Below are 18549 nucleotides of genomic sequence, written 5' to 3'. Positions count from 1 at the left end.
GCTTGGCCTGGCAGCACCGGTCCACGTCCCCCTCGCAGCACCATGCCACTCTCACCCCCCGAACGGCAGCCATCCACTTCAGTTCCTTTTTGTACCAGGCTAGTCTGCTACCAGGCAGCTGAACTGAACCGGCCCTCCGAAAGGGGTGAGCACCGATCCTGACGGTAGAGGGGAAGGGAGGGGGCTTATTTTCTTTTTGTCGCTTGTTAATGCGACAAAAAGAACTTTATTATAGTAGAATAAGAATGGAGCAAAATGTGAGCGAGCTCCAATAACAATACTGGTAATTTCCACGCGCGGGGAAGAGCAGCTACAAGGGTACAAAAGCACGGGGTTGTCACGGAAACAGGCACGTTTTGCTTCAGATGTTCGGTGAAGCACATACTCTCGACATCCATATAGCCTCATTACCGCTGCCTCCAAATACCTCACCGTCATTAGTAACAAATTCTAGCCTGGTAATGCCCCTGCAGGATAGCAGCAATTTATCCCCTTTTTAAAGGAAGGAAATCGAGTAGACTGAGCAGCCTGCCCAGCCCTACCAGCGCTCTGCGCTGAGCTAGGAATCACATTCCTGAAAGCTCAGTGAAAAGGAAGCAGTCCTGCTGGTCACACAGCCCGTGTCATCACTTTGATGGGGGCCAACAACAAATTGCCAGGGAAGAGTCTAAGAAGATGACCAAAATGTAGCTTCCGATACGGGCCACCATCGGGTTCGCGTCCACGGCGACGCAATACTTCACCTCTCTGTGTAGCAGGAAAACGTGGCTGTGATGCCACATTTTCCAAATGTGGGGCTCAGTACTTCAGAATCAAATAAAGGTATAGGGAAAACTTCTTATTATAAGCATCCTGGTAAATTTATAAAAAAATTCAGTGACAAGATAGGTCAGAAGGAAATGAGCGGACAGACCAAAACCCCATCAATGGCTTTTTTGCCAGGCTTCAGGCATTTCCACCACCAGCACAGCACAGCCCCACTGTGAGCTTAGGCAGGAAGCAAGGGCCAGAGCCCTTCTCTGCTTTTGGAAGATGAAGGAATGGCCCGGTCATAGGAACTAGACTGTCTGATATGTTACCTAGTGCTCAGGCTGTACTTTATTTGCCTTTTATTTTACGGGGGTTTTTTAATATATATATAGTCTATCACATGCTTAAACAACTTCGTTCTTATGCAAAAGAAGCAGCAATTGCTACATCGGTATATGAACTTTCTAGATTCCTAGGGAAGAAGAAACAGCATGAGGGTCTCCGAGTAAGCTGAAGATGATGAGTTAATACTATGCAAACACAGGCCACGGTGACAAGTTTTCTGTCGCTTCTCAAGAATCTGGAGGTTAGCAGCACGAGCACCAGAAAAAGGGTAAGTAATGTTCCGTGGTGAATAAAGCAGTCCGCAGTGATTTCAGGAAGTAACATAAGTTTAGTTTCATCCTGTACTTCCTCAGAAGAGTTGTTGGAAGCTCTACGGGTCAGAGCATGTTCTGGAAAACTGTTTTAAAAGCGTGGAAGTTTATTAAAACCGAGGGAATTTTCTAAGCTGTGGCTCAATTGCCCAACACGAACTACAAAAAGGGGGAATTTCATAATCCTGTTCAGTCAGTCTTTGGCTAATTTGTCTGGGGTGCTGGTTCCTTTTAGATTGTTTCGCATGGACAAATGGGTAACTACACATTAATTCGCCTAGGGGGTTGAAGATAACCCTTTGACACTATTAAGGTAGACTTGATTCAGTATTACCTCAAAAAGAGAAAATACCTGTGTCCTAAAACCAGTCTTCAAAAATATCAACTGTCGTATTCACCCTTTTGTTTAAGGAAGTTCATTTGCCCTGAGAAATATTTTTCTCAGGTAATTTAAAATATTAACAAGCCATGAAAAGATAAATAAAATTCAGACTACAGAATCCCATCTAATTTGCCTTTAGAAACACTCTTAAATACTTCTGAGTCTGTCATGAAAGTTTAAGCCCCAAAACATTTTCAAGGCCTGTGATGTAGAAATTCCCACCTTTCTTTCCTACACACACATGTTTTTTTATGAAATAGAGTCCTCCCATTCTATCAAAGTGAGGTTAAGGTTTTAGTTAAAATCTAGAGAAATCAAGGGAATACAGTGACTGCAACCTCCACTGTAATCATTCTCATAAGAAAATATTGCAAGCGCAGAGAGTGTGTCAGATAAGTCATTCTTTAAAGACTTCAGCGTTGACCTCAGGGCAACTGAGGTCAACAAGTTAATATGAAATTTCATATTCAAAAATAGACTCAAGACCACAAGAAAAGCTATCTAAAACAGAACATTTATTTTTTCAATTATTTGATCATTCAGAAAAAAGAAGAAATACAACAAATTGTGTATTGCTCAAAACTTTCTACATGGCAAAGTACACACAGAGACTGTATATTTCTTTCCTTTTAGAAAGGAGTGTGTATGCTGAGTTAGCTTTCAATTATCATTTATCTAATTGTATACAGATATATCTAACAAATGGTTACAGTGAATATCAGATGATTTATATTGTGATACACTTAAAGAAATAGAAAAGTTGAAAATTGGTAAGAGCAAGGACAAACAGGAAAATCTGTCATGAACTAATTGCAAATCAGAAGCCCATCTAACTTACAACAAAACAATTTGGGGCAAAGACTTATCACAAACACAGCTGTTTAATGTATGGCACAAAAATCAAAAGACATCCTTTTCTTTGTGCCTGAAGAGCTCACTCATCTCTCTTTCTCTGTACCCTGAAGGCCTCTTTAAAAGAAAAATGAGTTAACTACCAAGGCAAACAATGCCAATAGTAGATGAAGAGAGTGTTTAACTACCTCAACCATATCACCAGTAATTTCTCTATCATTTACCTGTAGCATTACCTACACCCATTTGAAAAGCCCATCTGTCTCCAAGCCAGTAACATGTCAAATCCACTGAGCAGCCGTTTGTCAAAGCCTTCCTCAGGCCTAGAGACCTGTCTTTTTAACTTCCCTTATCAACTAACTATTATTGCCACTTTTATGACGGCTAAGCTGAGACAGTGATAAATAAGACCTTTCCCTACGCGAAGCTTTTCATCAGAAAGAAGGAAAATCCTGTCTAGGAGTCAGACCTTCTGCTGGGTGCAGAAGCATCTCTGTGGCACTACAAACACAATCAGCACTAACGGCCCTGAAATCAGAAAACTTCTTTCCTTACTTTGTTTCTCAGTAGGGTGCTCCACCCCCACCATCCCCAGCCTTCCTGGCCTGCAGGTGACCATGCTGAAAGGCATCTCAGCAGCGATGCCCAGCCATGCCCTGCAGTGATGGCCAGCTTGGCTCTTCCCCTTTACCCGGTCAGCTGTAGCCATGCACAGCTTGGGAGCATGCTCCTGCACTTGGTTTGATGCCCTGCTGTTGAAGAAGTACTAGTGTTGAGTGAGTACACTTTTGTTATTGAATGGGGCAACAGGTATTTGGGAAGGGTTATTGGTTTTTACTGATGCCTCCCTCATGTGCCTTCCAGGCGTTGTAGAGACAGTTGTTGCTTCTGCCGGTTTCCTAAGATGCTGCTACGGTGCTACCTTGGGGATCAGCCTGGAGATTTTAGTTTTGAAGTCTGGACTGAGGGCTTGCATTTGGATTGAATGACTGTGACTTGAAACAAGCTGTAGTTCGTTATTTAGTACCAGCAGTACTACTGAAATGAGCATTTTTAATTTACCAAAATTACTGCTATGCAAACATCTATTTTAAAGTGATTATTTGTTAGAAGATAGCAGATCCATGCGCATCGTTTAGATAGCTGGAAAGAAAATTATGATTGCTAAAGAAACTTCATAAGTTTCACTCCAGAAGTTTAGAGCTATGTGACTAGGGGCCCTCAGCAACTTGCAGTCAGAGTGAAATCCAGTTAATTTATTCCTGCTGGTTCCCTTTGGGGCACCATGGTATACAGCACATGCTATGGATGTGATGAACTGAAGTACACAGAAAATGAACTATCTTGATCGAGTCATGTCAACATCAGTTTTTATTTATCACTTCTGAGATCAAGGACTATACTCACAAGATCACCTCTGTCTCTGATATAGACCTAAAACTAGATGGTTGCATAGTTTAATATGGCATGCTGCAGGCTGCAGCCAAAACATTAGCATCTCTTGGCAAAAAAACTTACAAAACAGTAAAAAACAAAAAAAAAGGAGGGGGGAATTTAACAGCACAGTCAGGAAGTTGGACAAGTCTGGTCTTTCAACCACCTGAAACAAGAGATCAAACGGTACAGATAGATAGATTTACATTTACAGGGCTTGCTGTGAGATTTCGCTGTGTAAATGGGCTGTATTCACACCAGGCGCCCAGCAATAGAGCCCAGACAGCCGCTGGCCTTGGCCATGCTTGGGATGCCCATAGTGTGCCCATGACCCTACGATGGTTACTTTGCTGTGTGCACCTGAAGTAACTTGAAAGGTGAACTGCAGCCCACCAGAGTGGGCTCACAGAACAGCTATTAGGCATCATACACCTCCCACACCTGCCTTCAGCATGTAAATAAAATGCTAGCGCTTACAACTAAAGTCACCCAGATCTTAAACACCAAACAGTGACAGCCACATTTACTGTGCATATGATTACTCTCATTATCTCTAGGACCTAGACTTTTACATTTAAAGATAGTAATACATTCATATAAATAAACTCTTTCCAGAATCAAGGTCTATATTTAGTATTTTCTTCATTACATGCAGTTCACTGAAGGGACTTTGCTAAGGGCATATTTCATGGGAAAACTGTCTACCCACGGTTAGCAAGTACCAAGGATTATTATATTTCTTTTGCCCAGGGGACCTCTTACTGTTTATAAATCCATTTCAGAACGTGATAATTCTGTCAGATTTATACCAGATGAGTTGTGTGGAGCAGACCAGCTTGGTGCAAGGAGAAAATTTTAATCCACTTCTGCACTTTCATGGCCCTAAGAGCAGCTAGAAATTAAATGTCTTCTGGCATAACTTCAATAAAGCCATAAAACTGTTCTACATTATGTAACTGCCATAATCCCAAAGACCACATCTAAACAAGTGGTGTTGGGAGAAAAGGCATCTTTATAATAGGCTTCACCAACTTAGCTTTTATAAAAGGTATTTGTGACCATGAGCTTAAATACTGTCCATTTCCCCAGTCATGCACTACAAATCCTAAAGAACTTGTATTTCTGATTAGTCAGAAAATTAGCATTAGTGTTAGAACATTTGGAGTGTTAACCTTGCAGTCATGATTAAAACAGCTGAAGTATGTGAAGACTGAGATTATCTTGCATTTAAAGATTATGAATTACCACATCATTAGTATTGTGGGTATTTTTCAGCATCTTATATGCAGGATAGGAAAGACACTGCTTTGTGCTTTGGCTTCTGGAAATCAGATACCAGGAAGTTGGGTAAGAGCAGCTCTTTTCTATACACTTGACTTCTGGAGCAATTTAAAAAGCAAGAAAAGAAAGGTAATCCTCTTTTCTCAGGATAGAAGTGAGCATGTGTATGCTTAGACACACACACACACACACCCACACACACACACCACACACAAAAGCCAAAAGAAGCTTTCAAGGACATCAGGGTTTTGACACTTGCTTAGAGCAAGGATGGGCAGGAAGCGGAGAGGAACACTGCGAGGCCACTCGCTCTGAAACAGGTCACTCTCAGGTAGGAAAAGCAGAACTATGGAGTTCTGCCAGTGAATATATATACTTCAAGAAGTAGGAACCGAGAAAATGAAAACCATCACTGCAAACAGGGCCCGTGTGCGAATGGTACGCTCAAGACCACTAACTCCTACTCCAAGTTGCTGAGTAGAGCAGAAATCACTGCTTGCTTTGTCACTATTGAAAGCACATTATAGACTATGGATTCACATTTATGGCTTACTTTACCTAATGTCATTTGCATAAAAACTTAATGTTCTTAGGAGCAGAGTCCTATGAAGTTGATGGATAATCTAAAATTGTGCACTTGATTTTTCCCCCTTTTAATTTGGTCTATGATTTACTTTTCCACTGCTCCCTTCAAACATATTAAGTACTAACAGTCATTCAGCCTTGGCTGGGGCCACAGACAGCTAGCAAATGGTTCATAGAGGCCCGCAGCAAGCTGGCAGGCTCAGGCTCACAAGTTGTTCGGCCAAGATGCTTGCAAAGCTTGCATCGTGCAGCACAGGGACACTTCAAAAAAGTGCAGCCCATTTGCTGCCTTAGCTTGAGATTCGCAAGTTAACAAGGCAGAAAGCTGGGAAGTAAGGGGAAAAATATGTTTTCAACATTCTGAGTTTGTACCTCTTTTTTTTGAACCGAAAAAAAAAGGGCTGTTGAGGATATTCTTAATTCTGTAGAGTTACTAAAGCACTGCATGTCAAAACCAAGTCTTTGCTGAGGGAGGAGTTTGGGGGGAGGTTAACCACCTTGTGCCCTTCACAAATGCCACTGTTACTGCTGCTGCTGTTTATGGAGAACGCCACTACCTTAATCTTCCACGAGCAAACAGCCCCAAATGGGACTAGACCATTTCCGTTACACACACACACAGTGTTTCGGAGGCATGTGGTGTTTAATTGTTTGTGGTGCAGCTTCATAGGCAACACAGCTGTGACTGCACCCCCTAGAAACACCAAGAGAGGGTGAAAGGTTGGCCACCCTGGGTCCACGGCACAAGGACGAGGCAGTGAGCGGGACTGTTGCTGCCTCACACTCACGGGGCGGATGTCTCTGGGGACACTTGCGATACCAGCTGCTATTTTCCCAGGGTTGATCAGATGTGTTTGAAGAGTATCGCATTTGTCTGGGATTTGAACACATGAGGGAAAAGCATTCTTGAAGAGACTTTAACATGAATCAAGTTTATCAAGTCACTGCTAATAATCTAAAGTACAGTTCTAAGCAAATCAAGGTATGTAATCAAGAAACAGTGAAGCACAAAGCATTTTCAGGCATAAAGGCGTCTTAAGCAATTTGTCTTAGCTGCTTGTTTTTATTCTCCTCTCCTAATAAAACCAACAAATGTACTTCTCTTTAAACAAACACAATATTTTACAGCATATACTAAATCTTTTTACTTTTTCGACTTTCCAAGTAGAATATGAGGCTTTTATTTGAGATTGATGTAAAGAATCTCCAGCTCTTTACTCAAGACACCTGCCTTTAATCTATGAATATTCCCAAAAGTCCTTTATACTCCCCAATAGAAGGCAACAATCATGCAACTCAGATGTGATTACCAGTCTAAACCACTCATCAGGTCAAATTTGCTTTTAAAGCCCATATCTATCATACGGACTCCTGAAACGATTTCAGCTAGGGCTTAAACCAATGAAGCAAAACCGGGAAAAACTAACTGTGACAAGAACATACTGTTCACATCCTACATATACAGCAGTCCTGAAGGCACTTAGTACATTATTGACGGCAATATAATAAATAAATTCCCAAAGAAGTCTTAAATGAGCAATGTTAGGTACCATTAGCAGTCAAGTGATGATAACACAGAGCTCAGAGCAGGCTCATTTATCTAACGAGAAGCAGTTTCCAATATAAACATACTTAAGAGGTAATGATGAAGACTGAGTTTAGCATACCAAAACCCACAACTATATCTAGAGGTTTCCCAATATAAGTTGGTCACTTAATTAACCCAGTTACCCAACTTAATGTTCCAGCTCAGCAGAATACTTAAGTATTTGCACAAGACTCTAATGTTACAGAATTTGAGCAGGGCGGGGGGGAAGAAGTGGCCAAGTGCTTTGATGAGAAGAGAACGAAATGAAACCAAATGTGATATAATTCATTTTCAGCTGAACAGATTTTCAGTTAGAACTGCTTGAAAAGACAGGAATTTCTTTCAGAAGGTGCCACAGAAAACTAGTTAAATTCTGGTACATGAAAGTAACCAAACACGGCAGGGTGCTTTTTCCTTCCCCCAGTTTTCTCCTCTTCTATCTACACTCCCCCAATTTCATTTTCCTGCTTTCCTTTTTTCCTATCTTACCAGTAAAAAAGCAGCAAAGGGGAAAGGTTGAGAATTTTTTTTTCATAGAGAAGATGCAGATAGTTTCCAAAAACTTTGTTTCCACAGAAGTCTTCTTTCGGGGAAAATGCTGTTTAATCCTCCACCCAAAGATATATATGCATTTTAACACGACAGGCTTTTACTTTGAGCTTCTGCTGAAACCAGGCATTAACACCCGCCTGGGAAGAAAATTACATCTAGGCTTTTAAGGCCTCTTTCAAGGGATGGCATTTAGCAGGATTGCACCAGACTGAGCAAACGGTTGCAGTTTCTCTTCTAAAGAACCAATAGACCCAAAGATGCAATTTTGCAAGTCACAACATGACCGCAAAATTCCAAGGAAGGACTGAAGAAAGCTACACAAACTGCAGCTGGTCAAGAACCTGTGTTTTCAGCAATACCAGTTCAATTATTTAATGCAAATAAGAGCTTCTTGAATCCCCCTTTTGCAGTCATTTGACTTGCACGCATCAAGAGCTAGATCGTTAAGGAGAGGGGGCTCCTAAATAGACACACAGATGCTGAACCCAGCCTAGGGGTAGCAGGCTTTTAAAGCCAGTTTGCTGCCTACTTCTGTCAGGGAGCATTGGCACAGCAGCATGTGCACTGCAATGACTGCAGTTATCTCCTGAGCCTTATTTTAAGCCCAGCTCTGCAGACAGGGGAAGAGGTGCCAGGCCTGACCGCAGAGGGTGCTCCCAGGCCTGAAGGTAGGCTGCAAGGCGAGCGTGAGCCTCCTGAAGTGGAGCAGACCGTGTCTCCGGGAGAGCCGCGGCGCACAGGGCTCAAAGATCAAGATGATTTTGGCTGTTATGGAAAGGGCATAAACTAGATCAACGGCCGAAGGCCACAATAAAATGGGCAGTGTTGCGTCCAGGCTCAAAGAGGATGGCTCTCTCTTTACCAGTGTTTCACAAACGCTTCTTTCCTCCTTCCTCCAAACTTCCTCCTAGGCTAATTTAGGCTAGGTAAATGATTTCTGTAATCCTCTTCTTACAGGAACTATTTGAGCCCTTCAAATTAGTAGTAGTACAGTTGGTGAAAAACACACCATATAAAACTTTTCTTTTTTACTTATAATGGAACAGGCTGAAAGAAAAATCAGTTCCGTCCCAAAGTGTTTTTAAGAGGACTCTGTTTTAAAATATATTTCAAAACGAAAATTAGATTTATCATCTCTCTTCCCCTCAGCTCTAAGAAATAATAACAGCTATTTTGAAAGAAGAAACAGTTATATAATTTAAAACAACTGTAAAGGGTTTCCACCACACTAGAGAACTTACTGAGAACAAATCAGCTTTGACTAGCTCAGGTCCTGACAAGAGTACAGCTGTGCTACCACAGAGGTCTGATCACAAAAAGCCCACAAAATACAGTTAAAGCTTCCAGGAAAGACAGCCTGTGAAGTATCAAGTCAGTAAACATTTCTTTAAAAGATGAAAATATTCTTATTTTTCTTTTCTGCGTTAATACAGTGGTAATAATGGCTGCAATAAACTAATGCTTTTCTAACAAACACAAGTATTTATTAGTGTAGGAGCATCGAATGCTTTTTTTCAGCTACTCAGATTTATAGGTAGGACAGTGGGAACAGAGAAGAGGTGGATTAGATGATTCCCTGGAAATGTGCTGCTGCTGCTCTCACTTAACGTCACTTAAACAAAGGTAACTAATTCAGGTAACATCTGTGATATCCTGGCCCCAGAAAAGTCAGTGGTAAAAGCGCTATTGACTTCAGTAAGCCTTCTTCAGAACAGAACATAAACACCAGTGAAGCCTTATTGTTTTATTTCAGTAAAATTCTCTTAGAACGCATTAGGATAAAATATTAACACAGACAAGTGTCTAAACAGTACTTCTAAAACAGGGTAATATTTGGAAGTAGGAAATTTGGTAAAAAAGCACCCCTTTAAACGAGCGTAGTTTTCACAACATAATCTGCATAAACACCAGCAGAGACCACAGAACACAGAAATCACCCACAATATTAAATTAAAGTATATTCAACATAGTCTGCCTAGTTTTGACTTTATAGTAAATATAAAAACTTTTTATTGACAATAATATCTATATTCAGGTAAAATCTCTGAACTCGCAAAATGTTTCACAACAAAGTGATGCAGGTTTTGTAAGCCAAATCCTTTTCCTTGTATATGAGTAGCATTATACAACCTAAATGATTTTCTTTCTGCAAAGTTTTCTATAACAATCATCTGTTGCATATGCATAAACAGAGGTGAAATCACCTCATGGCTTGCTAGATGCATTAACTCTAACTTTTTCTGGACGGCTGGATTCTGTGTAAGACCTAACTTTATGAATACCATCACTGGATGTACTCTCTGGAAGCAAGGACTGGAGACAGCATCTCCAGATATTTTAACTACATTCATGAACATGATATCAAAAGATGCAAAATAAAATAAGTTTTTAAATGAATTCTCTACTTCTTATATCGTGCTACGATTAGAAAGAAACCACATGAAAACATTAATAAAAAAGTTCAAGAAACGTAAATACAACATGATATACCTGTCAAGATTAAAACATGCAATTAGTTACAGCAAATGGAATAAGTGCCATAAATTAGCATTCCTGTACATTAAATCCGATTCCTTTTGAACTTCATCTTATTTAGGATCATAGTGCATCACTTAAGTTGCATGATATGAGGTAATATATATCATTTTCATAGATATAAAGGCTATAAATACTACACTGTCAGTTAAACTAGCATAAACCCACACTGATTCCAACACACTTGCTCCAAATGCATGTTACTATAACCAAGGTCAGCAGGTGGGCCAACCTATGCTTTTAGGCTTTTTCTTTTTAATAGAGAGACGGAAAAAAGGCCTGAACAATCAGTCTTTTCTAGGCACTTGGTTAAGCTTGCTATATTTTGTAATTGATACTACATATTTCACAGGACTATTTAGAAGAAATTGGATCTTTTCATCATCTGAGTAACTCCTCACAGATGACATTAGCAAAACAGTATTAGATGCATTAACACTACCAGATTGGTGCCAAACACTGCATTTCTGCCACTGTGCATCTAAAATCTACCTTGCATTTAAGGGCAATTATGGGCACTCCCTTAGGATTCCTCAGAAAGGTTTACTACGCTGAAGAAGTCACACTCTGAAATCTCTTTTAGCTCTAATGTGTTCACTTGCACTTGCCTGATAGTTTCTGCAGCCTTTAATAACAGTGCCTTTAAATGTAAGAAGTAGCAACATGTGCAGGATACAGGATCTGAGCATCATAAAAAGTCAGTCTCTTTCCAGTTAAAGCAGTTCCATTGATTCTATAATCTCACTCAACTATAACACACCCATACAAATCATGCTGTAAGATTTGCTACATGCTATCCTATATGTAGGCAGACGTTTATTTTATATCCAACATCTACGCTCTGCTAAAGGTATATCAGATTATGTCTAATGTCGGATTCTGATATCTGCTACACAGGCTTAAATCCGGAATGACTCTTAAGCTGCCATTATACTGGCAGACATTGGGGGTGGCAGCCTTTAAAACAATCACATAGAGCAAAACAGCAAAGAAAAATAAGGGGTTATGTCTGTGAGAAACCAACTTTCTTAACTTCCTCTAAAACAAAACCACAAGCATATTATTTTAAGCCTTTTCTAATATTGTGCCCTGTTTAAAGTCTTACCTTAGAAATACCCTGGTCTGCTCTCTGAAGAGCTCCTCCTAAGTCTCATGCATTCTTGCAAAGAAAAAAGCTACCTGCTTCCATGAGGAAGAAGCCCTTTGACTCTCTCCCACAAAATCAGCTGTTTGTAGGGTGGAGACTGCTAGCGAAGATATAATGACCTGGAAACAACATAGGAGTGATGTGACCAGCTTGCCTTAACATCAGCTCCTGTGGCATTTTCTCTTTTTTCAGTCTCACTAGTCTTTTAGGGTGAAGGAGCCATAAAAACTGCTCTGCTCCTAGGTGATGCAGCTCTACTGTATATAACAGATAAAAGTGCTCTCATTCCAGAAGTCTCCCTTTATCAGTACTAAATATCCTCTGTAATGATAACAGGATTTTGCAAATGTTGAACACTTTCAATATTAGCTTTAATCCACCCTTCCTTATGTCCTCGTCAAAATGAATGAGCCTGGCTACTCAAAGTCACTTAGAATCTATGTCACAGACTTCAGTGAAACCTGGATGTGATTTATTGTGGTTTGCACGGTTATGCTGGCTTCAGTACAATGCCTAAGTGAGGTATCTTGCAGTGGGCTGTTTAGATTTTGCAGCTGGAAGCAAAGGAAAATTAGTGTTCCCCTGTTTGGAGCAGGAAAGCAATTTATCCTAAACCTGTGTACCTATAACTTGACTATAAACCTGAAGCAAAAAGGATAAAGGAAGCGTAACTACAGGTGTCAAGGACAAGATTACAAAGTTGTAAGTAAAAAAAGAACCACCAGCTAGAAGACTTTGTATTTGGATTCATCCTTTTCCAGAAAATTATAGAAGGAAACTCTACCGCAAAAGCAGTGTGACAAACTCCAAAACAGGTAAAGAGCATAGGAAAGTGCACATATTTTACATATATGTACTCAGGCAGACACCTACATTACTGTTATATCCTGCATAGCATCCCTGCTTTCAGCAAGGTTGACGTTCCCCAGCCAGCGAGTGCATTATTAATGCCCCTTTTGCATTATCATGTATGTGACACACACAGCAGGATGGTGAGGGATGGCTGGAAAGAGTTGAGCTGCTTTTGCTACATGACAGAGTATTTACTCCTAACAAAAGAAATGAGAAAGAACAGTAAAATGGCATCCGCGTAGAAGAAAGCAGAAAATGAGAGAAGACGGTCCTCATAGATTAGAAAAAGAAAGAAAAGTGTGATGGAAGAACTGGAAGACAATAATCAGTGTCACTGAATACCTCCATTCCTTTTAGAATTAACTGAGTGATCTAACCAAAAAACTGCTCTAATTTAAGTAGCTATTCAGCAAAATAAATACTCTTGGGAATGGTGATCTGTTTTGGTCCGACATATTTTGTCAGTAAGAAATGGAAAAAAAATGTTTCATTTCAAAAAGTCCCATTTTCAAGATACTATTTTAAGTATTTGTTGCTTTTCCCCTATATAATCCCTTTTTTAATAGTCTTCCTTCTTTCTCATCATGCATTTAGGTTTTGTTGGCAAAAACTAAAAGGAAAAGTGGGAAAAAGTCTTCCCAGAAGACTTAAAACCAGATTATTTCTGAATGAAATTAGAAGGGTCAATAGTTTCAATGTCTTTGTTGAGAACAATTATTACATTTTGTAAAAACAATGGTCTGCTTTTGACCCAGGTCCATTTGTAGAATATTAAGCACGTGTCCTCCAACGTTACCATATACCTCCATACCACATACCATACCTCCAGCCTGAGGCATATTCTCTCTGCTTACGTAAAGCACAACATTTTACAAGATGTAGACAAATTAGCCTCAAAGTGCATCCAATCCTGGTATAACCTTCGACAGTGAAGAATCTGAAAGCAAGTTTCATATTGCCTGTGCCACTTCCAGTTTCAGCACTAAAAGGCATGTATTTACCCTCACCTTGGACTTTTTGTAGTCCAGAAATAACTGATTTTAGGAGACTGTGTTGTTAAAAGTATGAGAGTTCAAATCAAATTCAAGGTTCTCGTACTTGAAGATACTAACGGGAATAATATCTTGGAACACCAGAAGCTGTCTTTTCTTTAAATACTGCCCATTCAGTTAAGATTATAGTTAAATGTTCCTAAAATTGAGAGTATTTTAGAGGGACATTCTGTACATTTCCACACAGTGTAGGGTGTCAAACATCTATAGAAATAGAGTAGCATCCAAATCCCATTTAAAACCCAGTCCGGTGCTAACTTCATTGTACAGAAATTAAGATGAAATCCATAAAATAGATATAGTGGTTCCATGTTCATGAGTGATCTGGTTGATCCTTCCACGCACACAGTCAAGAGCAACCGATACCAGTGTTCCATTACGGACTTCAAAGGAGGCACGGAGGGACACACTGGTCCATATGCTTCCCTCTGGCATCTGACCACCAATCTGCTGAGCAATTGCTGTGGGCTGCATGTGATCCATGGTCACCTGATTGAGAGTCATTTTGAGTACATTGCATGAGTGAATCAGCTTTAAGTTAAAGGCAATGCTGGCAATTCCCTTTTCGGTAAAAATGAAATACTTCTGGGCAAGCTGTCCAGAAGAAACCAGCTGTATCTGTTTCTCATCGGATGAGACCTGGGTGAAATCCAGTAATTTGTTTCTCACAGCTCCAGTAGGCAGACTTGTAACAGAAACTGTGGCTGATATAGCAGTAGAAACTGCTGAAGGGATCCATATGAGGCTAAACATACTAATTCCAGAACTGTCTCCAAAATACCGAACATTACACTGTGCAGGAGAAAGTATCTCAAAGCTAACCAGATCTCCAGCACGAACTTTTGCGGCCCCAGAAGCAGATATTGATGTGTCTCTGTAATTTACCCCAGATTTAAATACATTCATTAACTCTCTGTTAGTACCATTCCTATTGATATAAGAAATTAAGGAGAAGCCCTCCCGGACACATGTATGACCCATGGAATATAGTGCCTGGTGGAACACAAATTTCACAACACCAGTTTCAGTGAACTTCATAGCTCTGCCATCATGAGATAAACTTATCATGTAAGGGTCAGAAACAGAGACTATTTTAAAGGTAGGTCGGTAGTTGGTTTGGTAATGCATTGCTGTTGACAACTGTGCACTGACTGCCACAGCACCCGTGTCATGGGACAACCAAAACAAACTGAGTGGGGTATTAAGATCATAAATATGTAAGTCTTTACTTTGATTGCAGAACTGATTTGGACTCCTCAAAAACACAGAAAGTGTTTGGCTGGGCTCCACTTCAGCAGCACTGCTTAGACTAGTGCTCTGGAAATATTTTCCCTCCGGTTGCTCAATGCGAACTCCACTCAGTTCATAACCTTCCTCACTGCCATTTAGCTTTAAGGAAAGTTGCAAAAAATTCCTGCAGTTGTGTTTTACTGCAAAATTTAGGTCAGTCCACAACAGACCATGCTGCCTGAACACCAAGCTGTTATCTTCAGCTGACAGGATTTCACAGTGAAGCTTTCCCTTTATCTTCAAGCTTAAGCCAGAGTAGACCTGAGAGATGCCAGACTTTGCAGAGGGTAAAAAGATGTTTGCAGCCCAAGACTCTGAAAGCTTGTTTTCAGTGCTTGCTGAACAAACCGTATCGCTGACGGTGGAACAAGGCACGGCCACCGTTCCTTCTTCACATTTTAAACACGCCTGACATTCCTGCATTTCCTTATTAAAGAAATACTCCTCTCCACACAGTCCCAAAGCTGCATCTTTCTCAGCAATTCCAAGGCATCGGAAACCACCTGTTCACAGGAAATGGGCAGTTTTAGTTGTTATACTTTTAAAACACCAAATGCTATAAGAACTTTACAGTTCTACATATCAAGTATAACACATCCAATCACAGGAGAGAAATCTGAAGTTAACATGTTAGATACTTTGCACTACTAGAGGATCCTTGATTTCAAACAGAGGAATGACTAAGGGTACCTCCCCTTGTCCAAGCTGAATCCAGTGGTTTAGAGAGGGAAAGGAGCAAGACAGGGCTGCACAGGGGCATATGGGGCAATTCTAACCAAAACCTGTAAAGGGTCAGATACAACAATACTGCTGCAAAGAGCCTCTCTCCCTTCCCTTAGGCAAAAGGCCTGGCAACTAACTGATGCACTGAGCAGCAAAGACACTTTCAGCTAATGGAGAGTTCACCTACACAGGGAAAAATGTCCACTGTCTGCCCAGTCACGATAAGGGGGTAGCACTGCTGTAGCTGTGATTGCTAAAGCAGTGCTTTGCCACAGACCCCAGGCAGTTGGTGCACTGGTTTTAAAGAACCTGCAAGACATGAGTAGGAAAAGCAAAACTGGAATCAGCAGGCTTAAATTCATCATGCAGAAGTCCACACATTTAAAAGTCTGAAAACCATTACCCTAAGACACAGGACAGCAGTGGCTGCGATAGTCTAAACCCATAAGGCAAAAATCAGACACTGCAGCAAACATCATAGGACTGTTTAGAGGCTCTATGTCAAAATTACTTTGTTTGAAATAAGGCAATTGTGTACTGTTGAATGGCACTCCACGACCGCAGTGGATTAAAGAATGCACACCCAAAGAGCAGGTTTTAAAAGCAGCCTGCGATTTTCTGTGGCGATTTTCCACAAGCACCGCCAGCTTCCACTGACTCCCGCAGGAGTGCCTGTGCCCAGCACCTTGGCACGCTGGCCTTCACAGCTTAAATCAATACGCAAAACCTGGCGCACAAGGGAGGTCAGAGTATTGGCTAAAATTCATTTCTGATACTACATTATTCAACTGAGAACACCAGACACTGTGTTAATTTATATAGGCGTCATACATTCACCCTCGTATCTCTTCATCTATTTATGCTTCATTCACTCAAGCAGTGATTCTTCACTAACACTGATATGTAGGGCTATACAATTTATGACGTGAGAACATTCCTGCTGTGACCAGGTATGTTTTTCTCACAAGAGCTCACTGCAGAAAAGTAAGATTTTTCCATTAAAAAGAATTAAGAGAAATTTAACACTTTGTTCCTCCCAAAAGTGCATCTGGTTTTTCTTATGAGAAACAAAAAAACAAAGAAAAAACATGTTTTCAAATAAAAACATCCTATGGGGAATATAGAAAAATGTCCATGACGAACTTTCCTTTTGAAAATAGATCATTTTTTGCCATGATAGAATTGCTAACATGAAATTTTTTAACCTGTTCTACTCGTCATACCAATGCCTCCCCCAACATTGAGAAATATAACATGAACTCCTATTGAACACACAAATACAGTCAGTTTATATAGCAGAGAAGATCTGCAGTAATGCCTAAGAAATGCTTCATGACATTTGCTTCTTTAAAAATATTATTAATGCATTCTTAAGCATTCTGATAAATACCAAATTTTACAAATACATTCGATGACTACTTTCAGCAATTCACTATGTAGTCTTTTTAAGTTAAAACTGCAGCAGGTGTTCCCTCAAATACTGCATGTATTTGCGATGGGTGACTTCAAAGCAGCACATGGGCTGCTTTATGCCATGGACACAGTGGCAAGAGCAGCATCCCACCCTTCGCCAGTCCAGAAGAGGTCAAGAAGCAAATGTTAGCCAAACAGCAAAGAGTCAGCACAGTAATATGCTATGACTGCTTCCTATTTCTCTCTACCACCTCTCAGACAATCTCTCCCACCTCTTCCTGGCCCCTGCTCTGGGCACTGCTGCAGCAGGTTTCCCAGAGACCAGCCCAGCTGTACTTGAACTGTTTTTGTGAAATCAAGTGTCTCTGCAGCATGCTCACCAGCCGTTGCAGTTCCTGGGGGCCAGGCAATTACCAAGGCAATTAGAGTAGCCATGCATATATTTTGCTGCTGCTGCTATTCATAGCTGCCCTGATGCAAAGATGATATTCAAGCATACCGAGCTTGGGAATCTGCCACCATCTTGAACCCCCTATGTCGCATTTGGAACATATCAGAAGCCTCATTAATTGCAAATCAGGTTCTCATTATTCACCACTTCTTGCCTTTGCAGTATCTCATCATTTCCTGGGATCTTTTCAAGGGTTGTCCTGCAGAAGACAAACCTGCAGTGCCTAAATGAGGGGGAGCCACCACAAAGCACAGCTGCCTAGCACAGACTTATTCGGAGAACAGGGCTGCTCACTCCGTAAAGCACACTTCTGGTAGAGGTCACTGAATATGGTTGCCTTCAAGAACCAGGGGAATTCCTCCTCTCTCAGCCCCATAGAAGTGAAGGTGCCCCAGGTCGGTGTCCCTTCGTGCAGCCAGTAATGAGGCTGAGCATGTACTCCTGACGGATGTGTACACACACACGCACACACACGCACACACAGAGTGCTAACACGGCCAGCCACACAGATGTACACAGACAGAAACCGCTGCGTTTACTGGCACCCACACAAACTCACACAGCACTCACACTAACATGTATAGCACAGACAGCTCAATCCTGTTCCTCCTCTCTGCCCGATCAGGATTGAAATCCACTGGTGGAATAGATGTGTGCGATGTGGGTCACTCCAGTAGCTGGTCCTCCTCTCTGCCTGATCAGCATTGAAATCCACTGGTGGAATACGTGTGTGCGACATGGGTCACTCCAAGAGCTGGTCCCAGACAGTCTTTCCAATAGCTGGCACACAGACTCCCTGGTCTCCTCAGGTTGCTGGCTCCTGGACCTACATGCCTCCAAGGTTTGCGGTCCCACTGCTCTTGCTGGTACTCAGACCTGTTATCCTACTTGCCAGCTGGTCCAGTTGTAGCATTCACTAGCTTTCACTAAACACCCCATAATAAGTTTTGTACACTCCCATAATCCTTTTAAAACATCTTGTAATAAGTTCTACACAAACCCATAA

At 41.0% G+C, this 18549-nt stretch overlaps 1 protein-coding gene across 1 annotated transcript in view; it reads right to left on the bottom strand.

Moving 5' to 3' along the window:
* Window positions 1-2386: 2386 nt before the first annotated feature.
* LOC104147227 (uncharacterized) overlaps window positions 2387-18549 on the bottom strand; it is a 29401-nt gene continuing 13238 nt past the window's right edge. Inside the window, exon 4 of the mRNA XM_068934523.1 lies at window positions 2387-15459. Coding sequence (XP_068790624.1) covers window positions 13940-15459 — 1520 coding nt within the window. The 3' untranslated portion in view covers window positions 2387-13939. The remainder of the gene's footprint in view (window positions 15460-18549) is intronic.

Source organism: Struthio camelus, chromosome 2 (assembly GCF_040807025.1).
Source record: "Struthio camelus isolate bStrCam1 chromosome 2, bStrCam1.hap1, whole genome shotgun sequence".
Taxonomy (NCBI): Eukaryota; Metazoa; Chordata; class Aves; order Struthioniformes; family Struthionidae; genus Struthio; species Struthio camelus.
Note: the sequence above shows the minus strand (reverse complement) of the source record. Positions and strands in the feature narration are given on the sequence as shown.